This window comes from Neophocaena asiaeorientalis, unplaced genomic scaffold, assembly GCF_003031525.2.
Source record: "Neophocaena asiaeorientalis asiaeorientalis breed wild unplaced genomic scaffold, Neophocaena_asiaeorientalis_V1.1 scaffold266, whole genome shotgun sequence".
NCBI classification, from domain to species: domain Eukaryota; kingdom Metazoa; phylum Chordata; class Mammalia; order Artiodactyla; family Phocoenidae; genus Neophocaena; species Neophocaena asiaeorientalis.
The window spans coordinates 80,721-103,122 of record NW_020172449.1 but is presented as its reverse complement, the minus strand read 5'-3'; the positions used below and the strand labels follow the sequence as shown (position 1 = coordinate 103,122).

At 39.0% G+C, this 22,402-nt stretch overlaps 1 protein-coding gene across 1 annotated transcript in view; it reads right to left on the bottom strand.

Moving 5' to 3' along the window:
• LOC112394562 (neutrophil collagenase) overlaps positions 1 to 12,543 on the bottom strand; it is a 31,626-nt gene extending 19,083 nt beyond the window's left edge. Inside the window, exon 1 of the mRNA XM_024737346.1 lies at positions 12,432 to 12,543. Within this exon, the coding sequence (XP_024593114.1) occupies positions 12,432 to 12,506 (75 nt within the window). The 5' untranslated portion in view covers positions 12,507 to 12,543. The remainder of the gene's footprint in view (positions 1 to 12,431) is intronic.
• Positions 12,544 to 22,402: the final 9,859 nt, after the last annotated feature.

Genomic DNA, 22,402 nt, shown 5'->3' with positions numbered 1-22,402 from the left:
CTGTCACTGTGCCTACCACAGGCAATAATTTTCAATGGGAAGAGATGGGGGTGGCCAGTAAATGTGTGGAGTGACTGCACAGAGAAGGGCACCTGAGAATCTGTGGGTCTGCTTGTGGTTCGAAAGTTCTTTAGGAGATCATGCCCTATAATCCCAGGATGACCTATACCCAACCTGGTCCCCATTTGAGTACTTACTAAACACCCATTATAAATCAGGGGCTGTAGTAAGTGCCTTTGCAAGATCACGTTCATGTAACTTTCTTAAGTATGGGTTTTTAAAGCAATACAGAAATCGAGGATCAGAGGGGTTAAGTGAATTACCCAAGGTCACATGGCTAGCAGGTGTGTAATGTAAGTGGATTTGGGAATTCAATTTTTGTTTCATAACTTCGACTCCAAACTCTTTCCATTAAAGCTCAACAAAGTCATACCCTGGAGGTCACCTTTTACCTTAGTAGCTTCTTTAGTTCAAATGTTACACTAAGGTCCCCATAGGAATATTCCGACCCTTCCTTCCTCCAAATTCTTCAAGTGTGGTTGCCTTGCACATGAGGACAGAACTTCAGAGGAGCCTGAGCCGAAGTCCCAGGGCCCTCACAGGCAGCTAGTTTATCTTTTGTATGTGGAGTGGAAGTCTGGAGACCTGGGTTTGACCCCTTTCTACCATTTACTTGACCTTGGACAAGTTCCTTTATCTCTGCGCCTCAACTTCACATCTCTGATTGGCCACTTACAGCTGTGGAACCTTGAACAATTCACTTCACATCCATAAGCCTCATTTTCCTCCTGTAAAATGGTGGCAATATCAGCTACATAGTATGAATGTCGTGATGATTAAATATAGATTTGCATGGAAAGTGTCTGCACATAGTGCAAAATAATAGATAAGAGTTCTCTGACTGATTAGGAAAGTATCTCACAGGATAGCCATGGGTTCTAAGGAGGTAATAGATGAAAAGCAGACTATAAACTACAAAGGACTATTCAAAAGATTTATTTTATTTTAAAAGTATTCTAGTAATACAGGAATATGCTGTTAAAAAAAAGAAAACAATTTCAAACATGCAGAAGTATGAAAAGTAAATGTGAAGTTCCCCAAACCCCCCACCTCACTCCACTCCCATCCTCTGGAGGTGACCACTGTTAGCGTTTTGATATGTCTCCATCCAGACATTTTTCTATGTCTTAATGCTAAAGATTAAAGATTGTTATTAGATATAGAAGAAGTTTCCAGGACTACAGTGTGTCCCGCATGTAAAATGTCAGATTCTCCAAGGCTAGGCTGCTGTAGAGTAGTAAACAAGGCCTAAATCAAGTCATGGAAGAGACCTGTCATCCTTAGCCAAGCTAGTGGTGGTCATGCCCATGTAAAACTACTAGAGGGCGCCCAGAGCCCATCTGGGCAGTGAGCAGTTTGATCAGGTCAGTAGTCTGAAACAGAAACGTGAACACAGATGGCCGTTATCTCACTTAGCAAGGGTTTGAATGAGGCAGGTTAGTTGGAGAACTGAGCATTGGAGACTCAGCCAAGGCCCATTAAAATACATAGTTGGCTGCAGGTGAGAATACAGAATGAGAAACTCCACAGAGTGGCCACACACTCCCTAAGCACACAGTTTTGTACTCCATTAACAGAAGAACATCTTAATGTCATGTTGTGGGTAGCAGTTTTAGAAGATCACTGATAGGGCCATCTATGGTCACACAGTGGCTGTCATACATGTCACAATTTGCTTTGGACAATTTGCACAATTTGCTGGTAGAAGAAAATATTTTAAGTCTGTCAAATAACGGTTGAAGACTTGATGACTACCTATCATCAACAGAAATGAGGTACAGAAGAACCTGCAAGAAAATTGATATCCGTGCAGAGAAGAGAAGGAAGCATGGAAATGATTTCTTTCATGTTTCTGCTCCACTGCTACCTTGGTCTGAACCACCATTATTTCTTGCCAGGACAATAGGCCTTCTTGTTTCTATTCTGGCTACTCTACAATGTATGCTCAACACAGCAGTCAGCATACATTACTTTGCTCAAAATGCTGCAAGAGGTCCCAATTTTGATTTTACACAGAGTGAAAATGAAAGTCCTTCAATGGATTACAAGGACCTTTCTGATCTGGCCCATCTCTTACCTCAATTCCTATTCTTGGCTTCTCTTGCTCTGCCGGAGCCTCATAAGCTACTTGCTTTTCCTTGACTCCATCATGCATGTTCTGTCTTAGGGTCCTTGCCTTGACTATTCCCTCTACTTGAGCACTCTTCCTCGGGCTTTCACATGCCTAGGTCCTGCTCTTCTTTAAGTCTGCTCTTAAAGAACAACTTGCCAATAAATCCTAACCTGACTATTCTAATTAATCAGTGACTCAGTTGACACCCCCTCCCCAGCACTCTTCATTCTCCTCTTCCTGTGAACGTTTTTTATTCCCCCATGACATGTGTCATCTTCCTATATACTTAAAAAAATTATATTGACTACTTAGTACCTGTTTTCCTTGAACCCCACGAAAACAGCTCTCATTGTTTTGTTTACTGAGGTATCCAAAATGCCTAAAATAGAGCATCCACATAGTATGTTATCAGTAAGTACTTTTTCAGTTAATACATACATAGGGACTACTTAATATCATGATATTTACTATGTGAAGAATTCAGGCTATAAAAAAGTAGGCACAATATATTTTCATATTTATAAAGAAAAGCATAAACATTAAAAACACCAGAAGTAAATAGCCCAAAGTATTAACAGTGCTTATCATTGGGTGGTAAGATTACAGATGATTTGTGTTCTATTTTTGGAATATTTAGTATTTTTCAAGTTTTCTTTCCTTTTCCTTTCTCCCATTTCCTTTCCTTCCCTTCTCCTCCCTTTTCCATTTCCCTTCCTTTTCTCTTTCTTTTTTTAACTCAAATTTTGTTACACACAGCCCTCAGTTCATGACACATTATCCTTATTAGTCTATATAGACGCCTTTTATTATTTTTCTCACCATTCTTCTCTTTACCATCCACAGCGCAAATACCCTCTGCTGCCTCAAAGTATTTAATATATTTCCTTCTAGTTTTCCTTCCAAATGTTCATTTAACTCTGCATATATTGCTGAAAAATGTATAGTGTTGTTTTGTATGTGGATCTTATTATTTTTTTAAATGGCACTATTCTTTATATTTCATTTTGTTTCTTACATTTTCAATAAACACTTCATCTTTGAGGCCAGTCCTTGCTGCTCTAAAGTTACTTTAGTGTACTGCTTCTCACTGCTGCGTAGTATTCTGATAATACAGATAGATAGATAGATAGATAGATGATAGGTAGATAGATATAGATAGCTCACATCCTATTTGTCTGTCACTAAACAAAGGCCACCCAGGCTGCTACTACCTCCCTGCTGTCAAATAGTTCTTTAATAGTCATCCACCTATAAGTCTCCTATGGACCATGGTCAGAATTTATACCCAGGAGTGGAATTGCTGGGGTTAGGGCTTAGGCATTCTTACAATACTAGCAGATATTGCTTCACAATGGTTGTACCAATGAACACTCATACCAGCTGTAAATGAATGTTTATATTCTCCATCTTTTTCCCAGCAATTAATTTTATCAGAATTTCTAATGTCTGCCATCTTAATGGATATAAATTTGTATCTTGTTTACATCCGTATTTCCATGATTAAAAAGTAGGACTGAGAGATACCTTGGGTCACAAATCAAGCCTTGGTAAATTTAAGAAAACTGAAATTGTATCAAGTATCTTTTCTGACCACAATGCTATGAGACTAGATATCAATTACAGGAAAAAATTTGTAAAAAATACAAACACATCGAGGCTAATCAATACACTACTTAATAACCAAGAGTTCACTGAAGAAATCAAAGAGGAAATAAAAAAATACCTAGACACAAATGACAATGAAAACACAATGACCCCAAACCTATGGAATGCAGCAAAAGCAGTTCTAAGAGGGAAGGTTATAGCAGTACAATCCTCCCTCAAGAAACAGGAAACATCTCAAATAAACAACCTAACCTTACACGTAAAGCAATTAGAGAAAGAAGAACAAAAATACCAGAAAGTCAGCAGAAAGAAAGCAAGAAATCATAAAGATCAGATCAGAAAAAAAATGAAAAAGAAGTGAAGGAAACAATAGCGAAGACCAATAAAACTAAAAGCTGGTTCTTTGAAAGATAAACAAATTTGATAAACCAATAGCCAGACTCATCAAGAAAAAAAGGGAGAAGACTCAAATCAATAGAATTAGAAATGAAAACAGAGAAGTAACAACTGACACTGCAGAAATACAAAGGGTCATGAGAGATTACTACAAACAATTATATGCCAATAAAATGGACAACCTGGAAAAAATGGACAAATTTTTAGAAGAGCACAACCTTCTGAGACTGAACCAGGAAGAAATAGAAAATATAAACAGACCAATCACAAGCACTTAAATTGAGACAGTGATTAAAAATCTTCCAACAAACAAAACCCCAGGACCAGATGGCTTCATAGGTGAATCCTATCAAACATTTAGAGAAGAGCTGACACCTATCCTTCTCAAACTCTTCCAAAATATAGCAGAGGGAGGAACACTCCCAAACTCACTCTATGAGGCCACCATCACCCTGATACCAAAACCAGACAAAGATGTCACAAAGAAAGAAAACTGCAGGCCAATATCACTGATGAACATAGATGCAAAAATCGCCAGCAAAATACTAGCAAACAGAATCCAGCAGCCCATTAAAAGGATCATACACCATGATCAAGTGGGGTTTATCCCAGGAATTCAAGGATTCTTCAATACACACATATCAATTAATGTGATACACCAGATTAGCAAACTGAAGAATAAAAACCATATGATCATCTCAATAGATGCAAAAAAGCTTTCAACAAAGTTCAACACTCATTTATGATAAAAACCCTCCAGAAAGTAGGCATAGAAGGAACTTAACCTCAACATAATAAAGCCATATATGACAAACCCATAGCCAACATCATTCTCAATAGTGAAAAACTGAAACTATTTCCACTAAGATCAGGAACAAGAGAAGGTTGTCCACTCTCACTACTACTATTCAGCATAGTTTTGGAAGTTTTAGCCACAGCAATCAGAGAAGAAAAAGAAATAAAAAGAATCCATATCAGAAAAAAAGTAAAATTGTCACTGTTTGCAGATGACATGGTACTATACATAGAGAATCCTAAATATGCTACCAGAAGAGTACTAGAGCTAATCAATGAATCTGGTAAAGTAGCAGGATACAAAATTAATGCACAGAATCTCTCGCATCCCTATACACTAAGGAAGAAAAATCTGAAAGAGAAATTAAGGAAACACTCCCATTTACCATTGCAACAAAAACAAGAAAATACCTAGGAATAAATGTACCTAAGGAGACAAAAGACCTGTATGCAGAAAACTATAAGAAACTGATGAAAGAAATTAAAGATGATACAAACAGATGGAGAGATATACCATGTTCGCAGATTGGAAGAATCAACATTGTGAAAATGACTATACTACCCAAAGCAATCTACAGCTTCACTGCAATCCCTATCAAACTACCAATGGCATTTTTCAGAACAAGAACAAAAAATTTCACAATTTGTATGGAAACACAAAAGACCCTGAATAGCCAAAGGTATCTTGAGAAAGAAAAACGGAGCTAGAGGAATCAGGCTCCCTGATTTCAGACTACACTACAAAGCTACAATAATCAAGACAGTATGGTACTGGCACAAAAACAGAAATATAGATTAATGGAGCAGGATACAAAGCCCAGAGATAAACCCACGCACCTATGGTCAACTTATCTTTGATATAGGAGGAAAGAATATACAATGGAGAAAAGACAGTCTCTTCAATAAGTGGTGCTGGGAAAACTGGACAGCTACGTGTAAAAGAATGAAATTAGAACACTCCTTCACACCATACACAAAAATAAACTCGAAATGGATTAAAGACCTAAATTTAAGTTCAGACACTATAAAACTCTTAGAGGAAAACATAGGCAGAACACTCTATGATGTACATCCCAGCAAGATCCTTTGTGACCCACCTCCTAGAGAAATGGAAATAAAAACAAACAATGGGACCTAATGAAACTTCAAAGCTTTTGCACAGCAAAGGAAACCATAAACAAGATGAAAAGACTACCCTCAGGATGGGAGAAAATATTTGCAAATGAAGCAACTGACAAAGGATTAATCTCCAAAATTTATAAGCAGCTCATGCAGCTCAATATCAAAAAAGAAGCAACCCAGTCCAAAAATGGGCAGAAGATATAAACAGACATTTCTCCAAAGAAGATATACAGATTGCCAACAAACACATGAAAGGATGCTCAACATCACTAATCATCAGAGAAATGAAAATCAAAACTACAATGACTTATCACTTCACACCAGTCAGAATGGCCATCATCAAAATATCTACAAACAATAAATGCTGGAGAGGGTGTGGAGAAAAGGGAACCCTCGTGCACTGTTGATGGGAATGTAAATTGATACAGCCACTATGGAGAACAGCATAGAGGTTCCTTAAAAAACTGAAAATAGAACTACCATATGACCCAGCAATCCCTCTACTGGGCATATACCATGCGAAAACAATAATTCAAAAAGAGTCATGTACCAAAATGTTCATTGCAGTTCTATTTACAATAGCCAGGACATGGAAGCAACCTAAGTGTCCATCGACAGATGAATGGATAAAGAAGATGTGGCACATATATGCAATGGAATATTACTCAGCCATAAAAAAGAAATGAAATTGAGTTATTTATTGTGAGGAGTATGCGCCTAGAGTCTATCATACAGAGTGAAGTAAGTCAGAAAGGATAAAATAAATACCATATGCTACCACATATATATGGAATCCAAAAAAGAAATGGTTCTGAAAAACCTAGGGCCTGGACAGGAATAAAAATGCAGATGTAGAGAATGGACTTGAGGACATGGGGAGGGGGAAGGGTAAGCTGGGATGAAGTGAGAGAATGGCATGGACATATATACACTACGAAATGTAAAATAGATAGCTAGTAGGAAGCAGCCACATAGCACAGGACGATCAGCTTGGTGCTTAGTGGTCACCTAGAGGGGCGGGATAGGGAGGGTGGTAAGGAGATGCAAGAGGGAGGAGTAATGGGAATATATGTATATGTATAGCTGATTTACTTTGTTATAAATCAGAAACTAGAACACCAATGTAAAGCAATTATACTCCAATAAAAATGTTAATATAAAAGAAAAAGAAAAGTTGCATTGAATATCTCTTCAGATGCTCTTGGTTCCCTAAGTTTCTTCTCCTGTTAATTGCTAGCTTATTCCCTTCACTTGTATTTCTATTGAATTACTTATCTTTTTCATGTTGAATTGGAGGAATTTCCTGTATGGACCACATATTAATCCTTCTTTAGTTTCATATGTTGCAAATACCTTCTCTATCTTTCAATTTTTCCTTGCCTTTGTTTTTGATGTCCCTCATTTAATATAATTTTTGAATTTTGATGTAGTCAAACTTATCAATTTACCTTTTATAGTTTATGCTTTCTTTGGTGTTGTTTGAGATATTCTTCTCCATCTTAAGGTAACAAAAATATTCTATTGATTTTTTCACTTATTTTTTATAGTTTTTAACTTTGAGATCTTAAATCCATTCAAAGTTTAATATTGTATGTGGTTTATACCAAAGAGGATAAATTATTCTGTGGTTACAAGCTCTGAATTCTTTAATGTTTCTTAAAGCAATAAAAGTTTACTTCTTGCTCATGCTATGCATCCATCCTGGTTGGACAGAGGGGCTCTTCTCATGGTAGTAACCTTGTTTCCCAGATTTCCGGAGGAGCCATAGTTTTGAATTCTATCAGTTGTTATGTTGGATGGAAAAAGACGTCTGAAGGGCTCTGTGCAGGCAATTAAATGTTCCAGCCCAGAAGAGCCGCATGCCACTCCCACTCACAATTCACTCTCGAGCTAGTCATGTGGCCCCACTCACTGTCAGTAAGCCAGGAAGTGTAATACTTCCATGTGTCCAGTAGGTGGAGAGCTGGAAATACTGTGTTGACCAAAACGTTTGGGAAACCTGAACGAACATTTTGGTCAACCCAATACATGGTGAAGAGTATTAATCATGAACACCGAACGGGAGAAAGAATCCACCTTTATTTTTTCCATATGGTATACCAATTTTCTCCAAACATTATTTACTATTCATTCTTTACCTTCTAACTTGTGATGCCTCCTCTATCATGCCAAGGATATGTTTCTTGACTCATATTTGGTTCCATTAGCTTCTATCTGTGCTCCTGTATTAGTTTTATAATGGTTTTGTGAGAACGTCAGTGTCTGGTGGGACTTTCTTTCTTTATGCTTTGTCAAAATTCTTAGCTCTTTGTGTGTATTTATTCCTTCATAAAAACTTCACACTCAGTGTTTTTGTTTTCCAAATAATACTGTTTGGATTGAATTGAAGTTTCATTACATTTATAAATTAATTTTGGGAAAAGATCATCTTTAAAGTATTTCATCTCTTTAGGTCATTCATTCATGAATATGGTATTCAGTTTTTCTTATATATCTCTAATAGCTCTTAAAATTTTAGTTATTAAGGTTAAGGTCTATTTTTGCTAGATTATTTCCTAGGTAGATTGTAGATTTTACTGTAGCCATTAGTGTTTTATTTTCTATATTTTACCGACTTTTTATTGTGAGTATATAGGAATATGATTATGATATGTTAATGTTATATTTGGAAATATTAAAATTTCTGTCTAAAGGGTTTTGATTCTTTTGGGTTTCTCTACGTAAATGACCTAATTATCTGAAAATAATGGTAATTTGGACTCTTCCCTTTTAATCTCTATATCCATTATTATTTTTCTTGTCAATTTTTGGCCAGAGTTCCAGGACTATGTTGAACAAATATCAGTGATAGTAGGCATCCTTCCCTCATTCCCAGTATTAATAAGAAAGTGACTAAAGTTTCCCCACATGTGCCATATGATGATAGTAGAATAAAGAAGTTTTGCTTTCTTATCATTTTTGTGTTCACTGGAGTAGCACTTTTACTCTCCTTCAAGAGCTTTTCTTTTGCATTCACAACTTGGCTAAACTTTTGGCACAAAAGGCCTAGCTTTTGGCCTAACTCAGCTTTTGATATGCCTTCTTCACTAAGCTGAATCATTTCTAGCTTTTTATTTGAAGTGAGAGATGTGCAACTTGAACACTTAGAGGACATTGTAGGGTTATTAACTGGCCTAATTTCAATATTGTTGTGTCTAAGAGAATAGAGAGGGCAGAGAAGATGGGGAGATGGGGAACAGCTGGTTATTGGAGCAGTCAGAACACACACAACATTTATCAATTAAGCTTGCCATCTTATATGTGTGTGGTTTGTGGTGCTCCAAAACAATTGCAATAGTAACATCAGAGATCACAGATCACATAACGCATATAATAATACTTTAAAAGTTTGAAATATTATGAGAATTATGTTACACAGTGACACAAAATTAGCAAATGCTGTTGGGAATATGGTGGCAATAGACTTGCTTGATGCAGGGTTATAAGAAACCTTCAATTTGTAAAAAACACAATATCTGCAAAGTGCAATAAAATGAGGTATGCCAGTAGTAGAAGGTCATTCACTTTCCTTTCTATGTAATATTCATTTTTATGTAATATTCTATTGTATGAATATACCTCTGTTTCCAGACTTGGGCTATCATGAATAAAGCTGCTATGAACATTCTTGAACAAGGTTTTTGTGTATCATGTGCTCATTGAGCTTGGGAAAATATGTAGAAAAGGTCATAAGTTTAGTACATAATTAACTTTGTGAGCAATTTCCATATTGTATGAGGGCTGTAGATGTTTTGGCTTCTCATCAACATTTGGTGTTGTCAGTCTTACTAATATTAATTATTTTAGTGGTTTTATAGTAGTACCTTATAAGAATTTTATTTTCTTGATAACTAATGAAGGTAAGTACATTTTCATGTGTTTGTTGATCATTTATATGTCTTTCTTTGTGAAGAATCCAATTTAATACCTCTGTGCATTTTTAACTGGCCTATTTGTCATTTTATTAACAGTTGGTAGGACCTTTTTACATATTCTGGATGAAATGGCATATATATGTATTCCAAATTCATATTTCTCCTGTGATTTCAAGTTTCCACGGGACTGTAGTTTCCCTGGCCTCTTTAGATGAGTTAAAACCTGGATCCTGGCTTGTTCTCTTTGCCAGTTTGGGGACTAGGATGGAATTGAAGCATCTCAGGACACGGTGTTTGGTGATAAAGTCTGCACCAAGTTACTCTCACCTCTCACTCTCATCAATGGATCCTCCCATGAGGGACCACACAGAAATTCTCTTTCAGCTTCTAAGCATTCTGGGGACTGCTGCCATGTTTGTAATTCTCTACTGTCTTGGCTGGGAAGGACAGAAAGAAGAGTCCTTCAGGAGTTGGTCAAGCTGACTATATACTTTGTTATTGACTTCCCAGCTTTGCTGGCGTCCAGCATCAATTTGGCACACATTTATTAAAATGTTTTATTGAGCACCTACTTAGTTCTTGAGTTATATCAGTGAAACAAACAAACATGCTAAAGCCAAATCAAACAAACCATTTTTGTTAACATAACAATGGCCCCTTCCTCTTATGGAACTTCCATTATAGCAGGAAAAACAGGCAATAAACAGTAGATATAATAAGTGATTAAGTTATATAGTATGCTAGAAGGTGATAAGAGATATGGAAAATAAAATTGTAGGGCTGTATAGGACTATTGGGAATATGTGTATGTTTGTGTGGAGGGGTGGTATAGGTTGTAATATTAAAAAGAGTAAACCAGCAAAGGCCTCACTGAGAAGGCTACATTTCAACAGAGTTGAGAAATAAGTGAGGGAGTCATCCATGAAGATACCTGAGGGAAGAGAATTCCAGTGAAAAGGCACCGAGGTATGGATATACCTCACATGTTAAAAAATAGCAAGGAAGTCCATGCAGCTGGAATGGAGTAAACAAGGGGGAGAATATTAGAGAATGAGGCGAAGGTGTGCATGTAATGGGGAAAGGGCATGTAGGACCTTGTAGATCATAGTGGGGACTTGAGCTTTGTCTGTGAATGAAATTGGGTCACTGCCCTGACGTTATCCCCTTGTTACTTGCTTGTCCTGCTGCCTTCCAGGCCTATCATACAGACACGGGACCTAGAGCAACATGTGAGAAGAAAGGACACAAGTAGAGTGTGCTTCCCAAAGCCTGTCCCCAGTTGCAGGCATTTGGGCCTCTCCCCTGTAGAATATTTCCTCCCCCATGCTGGTTGGGTCTATCTGCTTACTCACAGTTTTCTCACTGTTTGTGTCTGGTTCTAGTACTTCCTGTACTAGAAGTCCCCTGTACTTCTTGGCTTTGGTTCAGAGGAAGGAGCCACAGTGGGATTGGCAACTTGCTCAAAATTTCTGAGCATGTATTTATTATGTTGGCAAACAGAAAAAAAATTTGAAAATAAACATTGTACAAAAATTTGCTATAAAATTGAGGCACTGTTAATCACAGAGCACCACAGGAAACCTATGGTAAATAATCTGACTGAATGAGCAAAAAAGACAATCTGTGTAGTACTGATATTTTTTCAGCAGCAGTAGTTAACTTCTGCAAATTTACACCTGCAAAATGTAACGTGAAGTGCACTCAGAGTGTCCTGTAAGGAAAACTACCAGGGGAACAAGACCCAACAATAATATTCAGGGATAAGGGCTAATTTTATGAAGATAGCTAGGAGAATAGCTGAGAAATCTAAGCAGTTTACTCATAGTTATGCAGTAAAAGTGAGGGTGCAGAGTTGTGCTGGCATCAATCTCTGACTTTTCTCACTGAGAAATTGGAGATAACTCCCCAAAATGGAACTGAGGGAACACATAAAACTACCTAAGCCAGTGCTCCCTCAAGAACCCCTAACCAAAGCTCAATAAATTCCTTCCTTTATTTGACTTAAGGCTTAATTTGAAGTTAAAATAAGTGAGTAGGATCAATAACTACTCTTCCTTCCCTTATGTTCTGCATATTCCATGAGAAGGGTGAGTGCTTGAAATTTTATACATCCTAAATATTTTCCCACACACTTGCATTGTGAGTATGCCTAACCTAGAGACAAAATATTTGAGAATGTGGTTACTAGGAGAAATGTAATTACTGAAATATCATAGAATATTGGTAAAAAGCTTTTCTCTATGAAAACCTAAAGGTGAACTATGACCTTGACATCCTCAGCCCTCACTTAAAGCTAAATTGTGTCAGTTCATGAAGCAGTACAACATAGTTAACATACAATGTGTCCAGACTGAGGTTAAATAAGGTTGTACTTATATGTCTGTGCCTTGTTATTACCTAGAGATTCAAGTAAAATACTGAAATACCTGGTTTCTCAGAAAAACATCTTCTTTGGGCTGAGTAGAAATGTTTTCTCCAACTCCTTTGTGAGAGTCAACCATCAGTTATTTCTGCACTTGAACCTGCTGTTAGTATTCGGGAGGCCAAAATTTGCTTAGTTTTAGGATCAGATTTGTAGTGCCCTTTTCCATGAAAGAAATGGAAAAATCCTGGAAATAAAATGAAAGATAATGATCATGTTAGACAAATAGTGATTTTTCCACATGAACACTTGAAAAAAAATACAAGTTTCCATGAATGCAATTTACTTTCATATCTAAGTAACAGCACATATGCTATGTCAATGGTAACAAAATGGAGAAACTGGATAGCCTTTACTTCTATCTTGGAAAACAACATCAACTTTTTTGTCAATTCCAGGGAAGTCATGAATTATCTCTTTGGGATAACCTGCATCTGTGGACTGCGTGTTTTCATCATACCTGGTTAAAAGAAATTATTGAAATGTGTGATAAATACAATAACAAAAAATAACACTTAACATTCACAAAGAACTTTTCATGTGCCAGTCACTGTTCTAAGTGCTTTGAGTGTACTGATTCATTTAATCTTCACAACAAATCTGAGAGGTAGATGCTAACTTTATCTCCACTTTGCTGAAATCCAAAGGCTGCTTAAAACAATTGTGGGTGGATGCATCATTGGTATAAATTAATAGGAACTTTTAACTGGAAAGGGTCCTGCTTCAATAGGGTTATGGGAGACTCAGACAGACTAGACCATCCCTAAAGAGGCATCAGCTCTAAAAATCTGATTCAAATTTTATCTCAGCCTCCATCCTTTTAAAAAATCTCCTTTTTGAACTCAATCCTTCAAGTCCCTTGCCCTCCAAGGGCAGGCATGGTGTGATGAAAACAGGCAGGAGACTAAGTGACACTCAGCCTGGCTGCATCCATTCACAGAAGGAGGATGGAGTTTCAGCACAATTTGAGAATAATTTTAAAAGGCAACTCTCCTTCCACTAAGGAGGGATCTGATGCCCTAAGAGCTCCAAGTGTCTGTCTTTACCTCCAATACTCACTGGGAACAAAGAAATACGTCTTTGCAGTTTCCTCCTCATGAATGGCAGCGTCGATGTTCTTTACCCTTCCAGGGAAGCCAAAGGAGCTGTAGATGTCCCTGGGGTATCTGGACAGTATCACACCCACATCAGCAGCCCAGTATTTATTGCCTGTCAAACAAAAAAATGGCTATGCAACGATTCGCCTGGGACTCTGGAAGACACCAAGTAGGGTTTTCTCCAGATGTTCACTTTATGAGAAGTGGCTGGGGGCACTTCTCTGTTGGCGCAGTGATTAAGACTCCGCCTGCCAATGCAGGGGACACGGGTTCGAGCCCTGATCTGGGAAGGTCCCCCATGCTATGGAGCAACTAAGCCCATGTGCCACAACTGCTGAGCCTGCGCTCTAGAGCCCGTGAGCCCCAACTACTGAAGGTTGCATGCCTAGAGCCTGTACTCCGCAACAAGAAAGGCCACCGGAATGAGAAGCCCACGCACCGCAATGCAGAGTAACCTCAGCTGGCTGCAACTAAACAAAGCCCGTGCACAACAACGAAGACCCAATGCAGCCACAAATAAATAAATAAATTTATTTTAAAATAATAAGAAGGGGATGGAGTGTTTTGTTCCAAAGTGAGGTGCACCTGAGTCAGACATTTCTCTCTAGTGTGACTGGCTCACTTCTCCAGCTGCACAGGGAGTGTGGGTGGTCACGAGTAGTCCTGCAGGGGTGGGAGGACAATGCACAATTCTACATCTGACTGGAAGACACCTCCGAGCTCTTGGCTAGGCTGGGTCCTGGCAAAGGATTCTGCATTTGTTCATTTAGTTACCCCTAGAATATTAATTTATCTTACATCATGAAGGCAGAGTATCTCTGCACAAATACACATTACCACGTCACAAAAAGGCAGTTTGAAACTTCATATATATAAATCCTTATTTTCATGATACACACTTTAAACCGAACTTTTTCAAGATTCTTTACTTATTTAAACTATTTTAAATTATTCATGTTACTTTGGGTCAAATGTCTCTATATTTTGGGCCTATAAAAGCCAAACTCCTGAATATTTTTCAAGAGCTGAATGTTTAGCATAAGGAACACAAAGCCAGTGTTGGTTATTGGAATATGATTGGATATGGCAGAATCCAAGCATTTTGTCCATCAATTCACTGTAGCTCATCTATCCATGTGGACAGTGGGTGGGGGAGTCACTCTATACCTCCATTAAAGTGGTGATGTATATTTATGGACTCTCTCAGAATACCAAAAAACAAGTATTTGTGTTCTATTTCTTGTAAATGTGGCATCGTATCTATATCTACATAGAGAAATCTGTATATAGATCTATAGATATAGATGTGTGTATTGATCCAGCCCAAATTTCCATATATATATGTTCCACTTGTAAATGTGGCCTGAGTTGATATAGATATAGGTATATATAGACATTCATATAGATATGGAAACTTGGCCTGGGTTGGTAGATAGATACAGAAATAGAGGTATTGATACATACATGTAGATATACTGACCCACTGACCCAGGCCAAGCATCCATCTAGACATATGTTCTACTTCTTGTAAATGTGTCCTGAGTTGGTATCACTCTCTCACACTCTCTTTTCCTCTCTCTCTCTCACTATATATATAGGCCGTTTACCTACATTATATCCTGTCTCACAGAAGTCCTACATGGAAGTGGATGAGAAATTGAGGTCAGGTTGATTTCAGGAGGCTAGAGGTGGTGTTCAAGGCTAGTAAGAGGCAAAGGCTACTCAGAACAAACTCTTCTTTTTTATGATCTTTCAGCTGGGAGTTTTGTTGTGTTCTTTTCACAATCATAGATACTGGAATAAGAGCACAGCAGAGACTTCCACGTGGGCTGAGGGAAGTGTTTCCAAAACTACAGAAACCAAATGCAAGCATCATAGCAAGCCAGCCTCAGGCAATAATAAAGAATTTTACAAGACTGACGCATGGAAAGAACCATCCTTGTCAGTCTCTGTAGCAGACACCATTGATGTCCAAATCCCTGGACCCACCACCAAAGTTACAGGCAGCTTCAGCAATGGTCCCCATAAATCTCTCTCAGCCTTGAGCTTTCCCCTGCCCCAGGAGCAGGCTGGACCAGTGCAGCACCAGCCAAGGTGCTGACTAGTTGACACTTTCAGGAACATTCTGAAACAGAGAGGGAAAATGTTGGTGAAAACACCTCAGGTCCCTTGCCCTTTGGTGGGACTGTTCTGAAGTATGCCCTGTGAGGACTTCAAAGGGTCTGAAGTGGGACTGGGCCCCTGCTGGCCACAGTGGTAACCCACTCATGGGCACAACCCTGTTGTCTCTGCTCCCTTATCTGTCTCAATTCCTTACTCTTTGACTATGCCTCAGGGATCACCTCCAGACCAACTACGTGCTCCCAAATCCTTGTGTCAGTACCTGCTTCAGTCTTCCCCCAAATGGCTAAGGACCTTGTGCAAATCTGTGACCATGTCCAGGTTTCAGTTCCCTCAAGGGTAAATGTCAAGGTCACAGGGAATGTTCTGAGGGGTCCCTTTCATTGCCATATTCCAACTGTACCTGAACTCTTCCTGCCAAATGGAACTTTTCCTTCACACAATTGTTTAGAGAGGATTTTCATGACAAACTAAGACCTTGCTATTAAAACAGAAGATGAAGGAAGAAAGGAAAGAAGAAAGGAAGGGAGATAGGGAGGAAGGGTGAATAAAAGGAAGGAGGAAAGAAAAATTTAACATCTTCCAGTATTCATCCATGCATATCTATATTTACCAGTACAAATGAAAATGTATTATAGTAATATCTGTCATTATCTTGCATTTCTTTCTTGTGTAGGTACTGACATACAATAGTAAAAATCATCAAACGTTTTATAGGATCAGGGAGACTTGCTGACTCCATTCAAATTCCTAGTAATTTTACTCTTTTGGAGGACCAAAATTATGAGAAAGCATAATTTGCTTCTCAATCCTTCAAGGTATCAGTTTGGTGGGAAGAGGAGGCCAGATCCACAGGTGTGAGGGGGAAGTTCAGCCTTTTTGAGTCCATACACTTCAGAAGGAGTCCCAGGATTTCTGTTCCTCTCTGGAGGAAAGCATGATATGTGACTGCCCATATCTGCCTGAGGGGGTGTCCTCATGAACTCAGGGGGATTCTCCTTGCAATGGCATCTTCCCTTCTCTGGGGACAGAGGCCTTTCAGGATACCAGGTTTTGGGATAGTCATCTTTTCCAGGTTGGAAGGGGAGATACATAAATGGTGTCCTTCCTGTCTGGGCTCCAGGTTACATTGCCCTCAGCATATTGTAGAGAACTGATTTAAGTAGTGTTATTCAGAACAACCTATTTTCTTTTTTCTTTTTTACATCGTTATTGGAGTATAATTGCTTTACAATGGTGTGTTAGTTTCTGCTTTATAACAAAGTGATTCAGTTATACATATACATATGTTCCCATATCTCTTCCCTTTTGCATCTCCCTCCCTCCCACTCTCCCTATCCCACCCCTCTAGGTGGTCACAAAGCACTGAGCTGATCTCCCTGTGCTATGCGGATGCTTCCCACTAGCTTTCTATTTTACATTTGGTAGTATATATATGTCTATGCCACTCTCTCGCTTTGTCACAGCTTACCCTTCCCCCTCGCTATATCCTCAAGTCCATTCTCTAGCAGGTCTGTGTCTTTATTCCTGTCTTACCCCTAGGTACTTCATGACATTTTTTTCCCTTAAACTCCATATATATGTGTTAGCATACGGTATTTGTCTTTCTCTTTCTGACTTACTTCACTCTGTATGACAGACTCTAGGTCCATCCACCTCATTACAAATAGATCAATTTCGTTTCTTTTTATGGCTGATATTCCATTGTATATATGTGCCACATCTTCTTTATCCATTCATCTGATGATGGACACTTAGGTTGTTTCCATCTCTGGGCTATTGTAAATAGAGCTGCAATGAACATTTTGGTACATGACTCTTTCTGAATTATGGTTTTCTCAGGGTATATGCCCAGTAGTGGGATTGTGTGGTCATATGGTAGTTCTATTTGTAGATTTTTAAGGAACCTCCATACTGTTCTCCATAGTGGCTGTACCAATTCACATTCCCACCAGCAGTGCAAGAGTGTTCCCTTTTCTCCACACCCTCTCCAGCATTTATTGTTTCTAGATTTTTTGATGATGGCCATTCTGACTGGTGTGAGATGATATCTCATTGTAGTTTTGATTTGCATTTCTCTAATGATTAATGATGTTGAGCATTCTTTCATGTGTTTGTTGGCAGTCTGTATATCTTCTTTGGAGAAATGTCTATTTAGGTCTTCTGCCCATTTTTGGATTGGGTTCTTTGTTTTTTTGTTATTGAGTTGCATGAGCTGCTTATAAATTTTGGAGATTAATCCTTTGTCAGTTACTTCATTGCAAATATTTGCTTCCATTCTGAGGGTTGTCTTTTGGTCTTATTTATGGTTTCCTTGGTGTGCAAAAGCTTTGAAGTTTCATTAGGTCCCAGTTGTTTATTTTTGTTTTTATTTCCATTTCTCTAGGAGGTGGGTCAAAAAGGATCTTGCTGTGATTTATGTCATAGAGTGTTCTGCCTATGTTTTCCTCTAAGAGTTTGCTAGTTTCTGACCTTACATTTAGGTCTTTAATCCATTTGGAGCTAATTTTTGTGCAGGTTGTGCATTTCTAAGAATTTGTCCATTTCTTCCAGATTGTCCATTTTATTGGCATAGAGTTGCTTGTAGTAATCTCTCATGATTTTTTTTATTTCTGCAGTGTCAGTTGTTACTTCTCCTTTTTCATTTCTAATTATATTGATTTGAGTCTTCTCATTTTTTTTCTTTGACGAGTCTGGCTAATGGTTTATCGATTTTGTGTATCTTCTCAAAGAATCAGCTTTTAGTTTTATTGAACTTTGCTAACGTTTCCTTCATTCTTTTTCATTTATTTCTGATCTGATTTTTATGATTTCTTTCCTTCTGCTACCTTGGGGTTTATTTTTTCTTCTTTCTCTAATTGCTTTAGGTGCAAGATTAGGTTGTTTATTCGAGATGTTTCCTGTTTCTTAAGGTAAGATTGTATTGCTATAAACTTCCCTCTTAGAACTACTTTTGCTGCATCCCATAGGTTTTGGGTCGTTGTGTCTCCATTGTCATTTGTTTCTAGGTATTTTTTTATTTCCTCTTTGATTTCTTCAGTGATCACTTAGTTTTTAAGTAGTGTATTGTTTAGCCTCCATGTGTTTGTATTTTTTACAGATCTTTTCCTGTAATGGATATCTAGTCTCAAGCATTGTGGTTGGAAAAGATACTTGATACAATGTCAAGTTTTTTAAATTTACCGAGGCTTGATTTGTGACCCAAGATATCATCTATCCTGAAGAGTGTTCCATGAGCACTTGAGAAAAATTTGTATTCTGTTGTTTTTGGATGGGATGTCCAATAAATATCAATTAAGTCTATCTTGTTTAGTGTACATTTAAGGCTTTTGTTTCCTTATTTATTTTCATTTTGGATGTTCTGTGCAATGGTGAAAGTAGGATATTATTCTGCTATTGATCACCTCTAGAGTATTTTTAATTTTATTTATTGTGTTGTTCATGGTTGTTTGTTTCATCTTTAGTTCTTTTAAGTCCTTGTTTAATGTTTCTTGCATTTTGTCTATTCTATTTCCAAGATTTTGGATCATCTTTACTATCATTATTCTGAATTCTTTTTCAGGTAGACTGCCTATTTCCTCTTCATTTGTTAGGTCTGGTGGGTTTTTATCTTGCTCCTTCATCAGCTGCGTGTTTTCCTGTCTTCTCGTTTTGCTTATCTTACTGTGTTTGGGGTCTCCTTTTTGCAGGCTTCAGGTTCTTAGTTCCCGTTGTTTTTGGTGTCTGCCTCCAGTGGGTACTATGTGGAGCTGGGAGGTCTCTTGTGGTCCAGTGTCCTGAAGTTGGCTCTCCCACCTCAGAGGCATAGCACTGACTCCTGGCTGCAGCACTAAGAGCCTTTCATCCACACAGCTCAGAATAAAATGGAGAAAAAGTAGAAGTAAAGAAAGAAAGAAAGAAAAGAAAGAAAGATGATAAAATAAAATAAAATAAGATAAAATAACGTTATTAAATAAAAAATAATTATTAAGAAAAAAAATTTTTTAAAAGAAAAAACAAACACACACAAAAAACGGACGGATAGAACCCTAGGACAAATGGTGGAAGCAAAGCTATACAGACAAAATCTCACACAGAAGCATACACATACACACTCACAAAGAGGAAAAGGGGAAAAAATAATAAATCTTGCTCTCAAAGTCCACCTCCTCAATTTGGGATGATTCGTTGTCTGTTCATGTATTCCACAGATGCAGGGTACATCAAGTTGATTGTGGAGCTTTAATCCACTTCTTCTGAGGCTGCTGGGAGGGATTTCCCGTTCTCTTTGTTCTCACAGCTCCGGGGGCTCAGCCTTGGATTTGGCCCCGCCTCTGCTTGTAGGTCGCCAGAGGGAGTTTGTTCTTCGCTCAGACAGGATGGGGTTAAAGGAGCATCTGCTTCGGCGACTCTGGCTCACTCAGGCCGGGGGCAGGGAGGGGTACGGAGTGCTGGACGAGCCTGTGGCAGCAGAGGCCGGAGTGACGTTGCACCAGCCTGAGGCGTGCCGTGCGTTCTCCCGGGGAAGTTGTCCCTGGATCCCGGGACCCTGGCAGTGGCAGGTTGCACAGGCTCCCCGGAAGCGGGGTGTGGATAGTGACCTGTGCTCGCACACAGGCTTCTTGGTGGTGGCAGCAGCAGCCTTAGCGTCTCATGCCCGTCTCTGGGGTCCGCGCTTTCAGCCGCGGCTCACGCGCGTCTCTGGAGCTCCTTTAAGCAGCGCTCTTTATCCCCTCTCTTCATGCACCAGGAAACAAAGAGGGAAGCAGAAGTCTCTTGCCTCTTCGGCAGGTCCAGATTTTTCCCTGGACTCCGTCCCGGCTAGCCGTGGTGCACTAACCCCCTGCAGGCTGTTTTCACGCCGCCAACCAGAATAACCTATTTTCTCTAACTCACTAACATGCTTTTCATCCTAGAGAGGGAAGTAGTGAAAGGAATTGCACAAAATAATTGCAAAATCATTTGCAAAAATTAGTAACAGTAGAAAATCTGACAGCCCTGCTGCACATGAACTGGGCCATTCCCTTGTATTCCTTCACTTCTCACTGTTGTGGCCTCTCCCGTTGCAGAACACAGGCTCCGGACGTGCAGGCTCAGCGGCCATGGCTCACAGGCCTAGCCGCCGCTCCGCAGCATGTGGGATCTTCCCGGACTGAGGCATGAACCTGTGTCTCCTGCATCGGCAGGCGGACTCTTAACCACTGCGCCACCAGGGAAGCCCTGTTATTACTTTTAACAACATTTTCCCCATAGGCTTGAACATATTTGATCCACAGAGATAGATTGCATTTAATTATCCATTCACATATTTATTCATCTATTCAACAGATATTTACTTAATATCTTCAGTATTCCAGTCATTTAAGGTGGAGACAGGAGAAATGGGTCAGTACATTTTCCATGGTACGTTGAATTTGTGCTATAAGAGATTTGTACAAAGTGCTACAATTGCACAGAAGACAGACATTAGTTCCCCTGGAAGACTCGGGCAAGGGGAGACAGTAGAGTTGGCCTGGCTCTGTGGTTCCTGACCTGCATTAACCTTCATTCCTCCTCTTGGAGGTTTGTCAGATCTACCTATCCATATCTTTTTTTAATCTTTTTTTTAAAAATTCAATTGCTTCAAAAATAATCTCATTCTAAGCAATGATATCCATGGAAACATGATTAGTATTTTGATTTCACATTCAGTATTATCCCTGTACTATCATCTGTGCCTACAGTGGTTTGCTTTCCACCCTTTGGGAAAAACCTGAGGGTTTCTCCTCCCTTCTCAGCAATCCAACCTCCTTTTCTGAGAGCATGAACTCGACAGGCAAAGTAGAGGGAGTGTTCATGCTGTATTCTTCCTCTTCCTCCTCTTTCCTTCCGAGCCCATTTGATTTCACAGAATTCCACGGGCTTTACAAATCTCTGCCCTCAAACTTGTGACCCCAACATTACCTTGTACACAGTAAGTACAAGGTAATGGACTCGTGTGGGCTTCCAATGTATGATGGGTAAGAATTTAGTTTGCTCCCTGTCAGTTTAGTGTTTAACTACAACTTCCTCTTCTCAATGGAGTATTACATAAGTACAAGCAGAAAAGGGGAAGTGAATGAATTTCTCAGGAGAAATCAAATCTTTTTTTTTACAGAGTACTTCTGATGCCTGCAAAGGCAAGGGATGTCAGGAAAGGAGGTATTTTCTAGGACAGGTGGCACACAAGCCATTTTTCCCAGCCAAGGTGAGGGAGTATGCGTGGAGGGGCTGTCACCTCAGTTCTTCTGGTGCTTCCAGCCAGGGATTTCCAGTCTCACTCAGTAGCCATGGTGATAGGAAAGGGGACCCCTGGTGAACTCAGGGAACCATGATTGTGGTTTAATAAAGACTCATACAACAATAAATCTAGGGGTTATTCAATATAGTGCTTGGTAACTAGTTTTTTTAATTGCTATATACTTTGCCCAAGCAAAATCCTTTGTATGTATCCTCCACATAGATGAAATTAAAGCAGTTTTACTCTGATTGAGGTGGAGTGGAGGTTGGTGTACTTAGTCCTCCACTTCTAACCTCTGGTTTCTCACTCCCCTGCTGCCACAATCTTTGGGATAATTGCTCATGCTAGAGAGCTCTAATGTGTAAGGGCATGTGCTGACTGCTGACTTTTCCCTTAGTTAAATAATCCCCAGTCCATTCTTATTCTTGGTGTTCTTCACTGCTGACAGTGTGGAAGCCCTCATGCTACATTCCTTCCTATACCATACGTTCCATCTTAATCAACTATAGAATGTTCTTT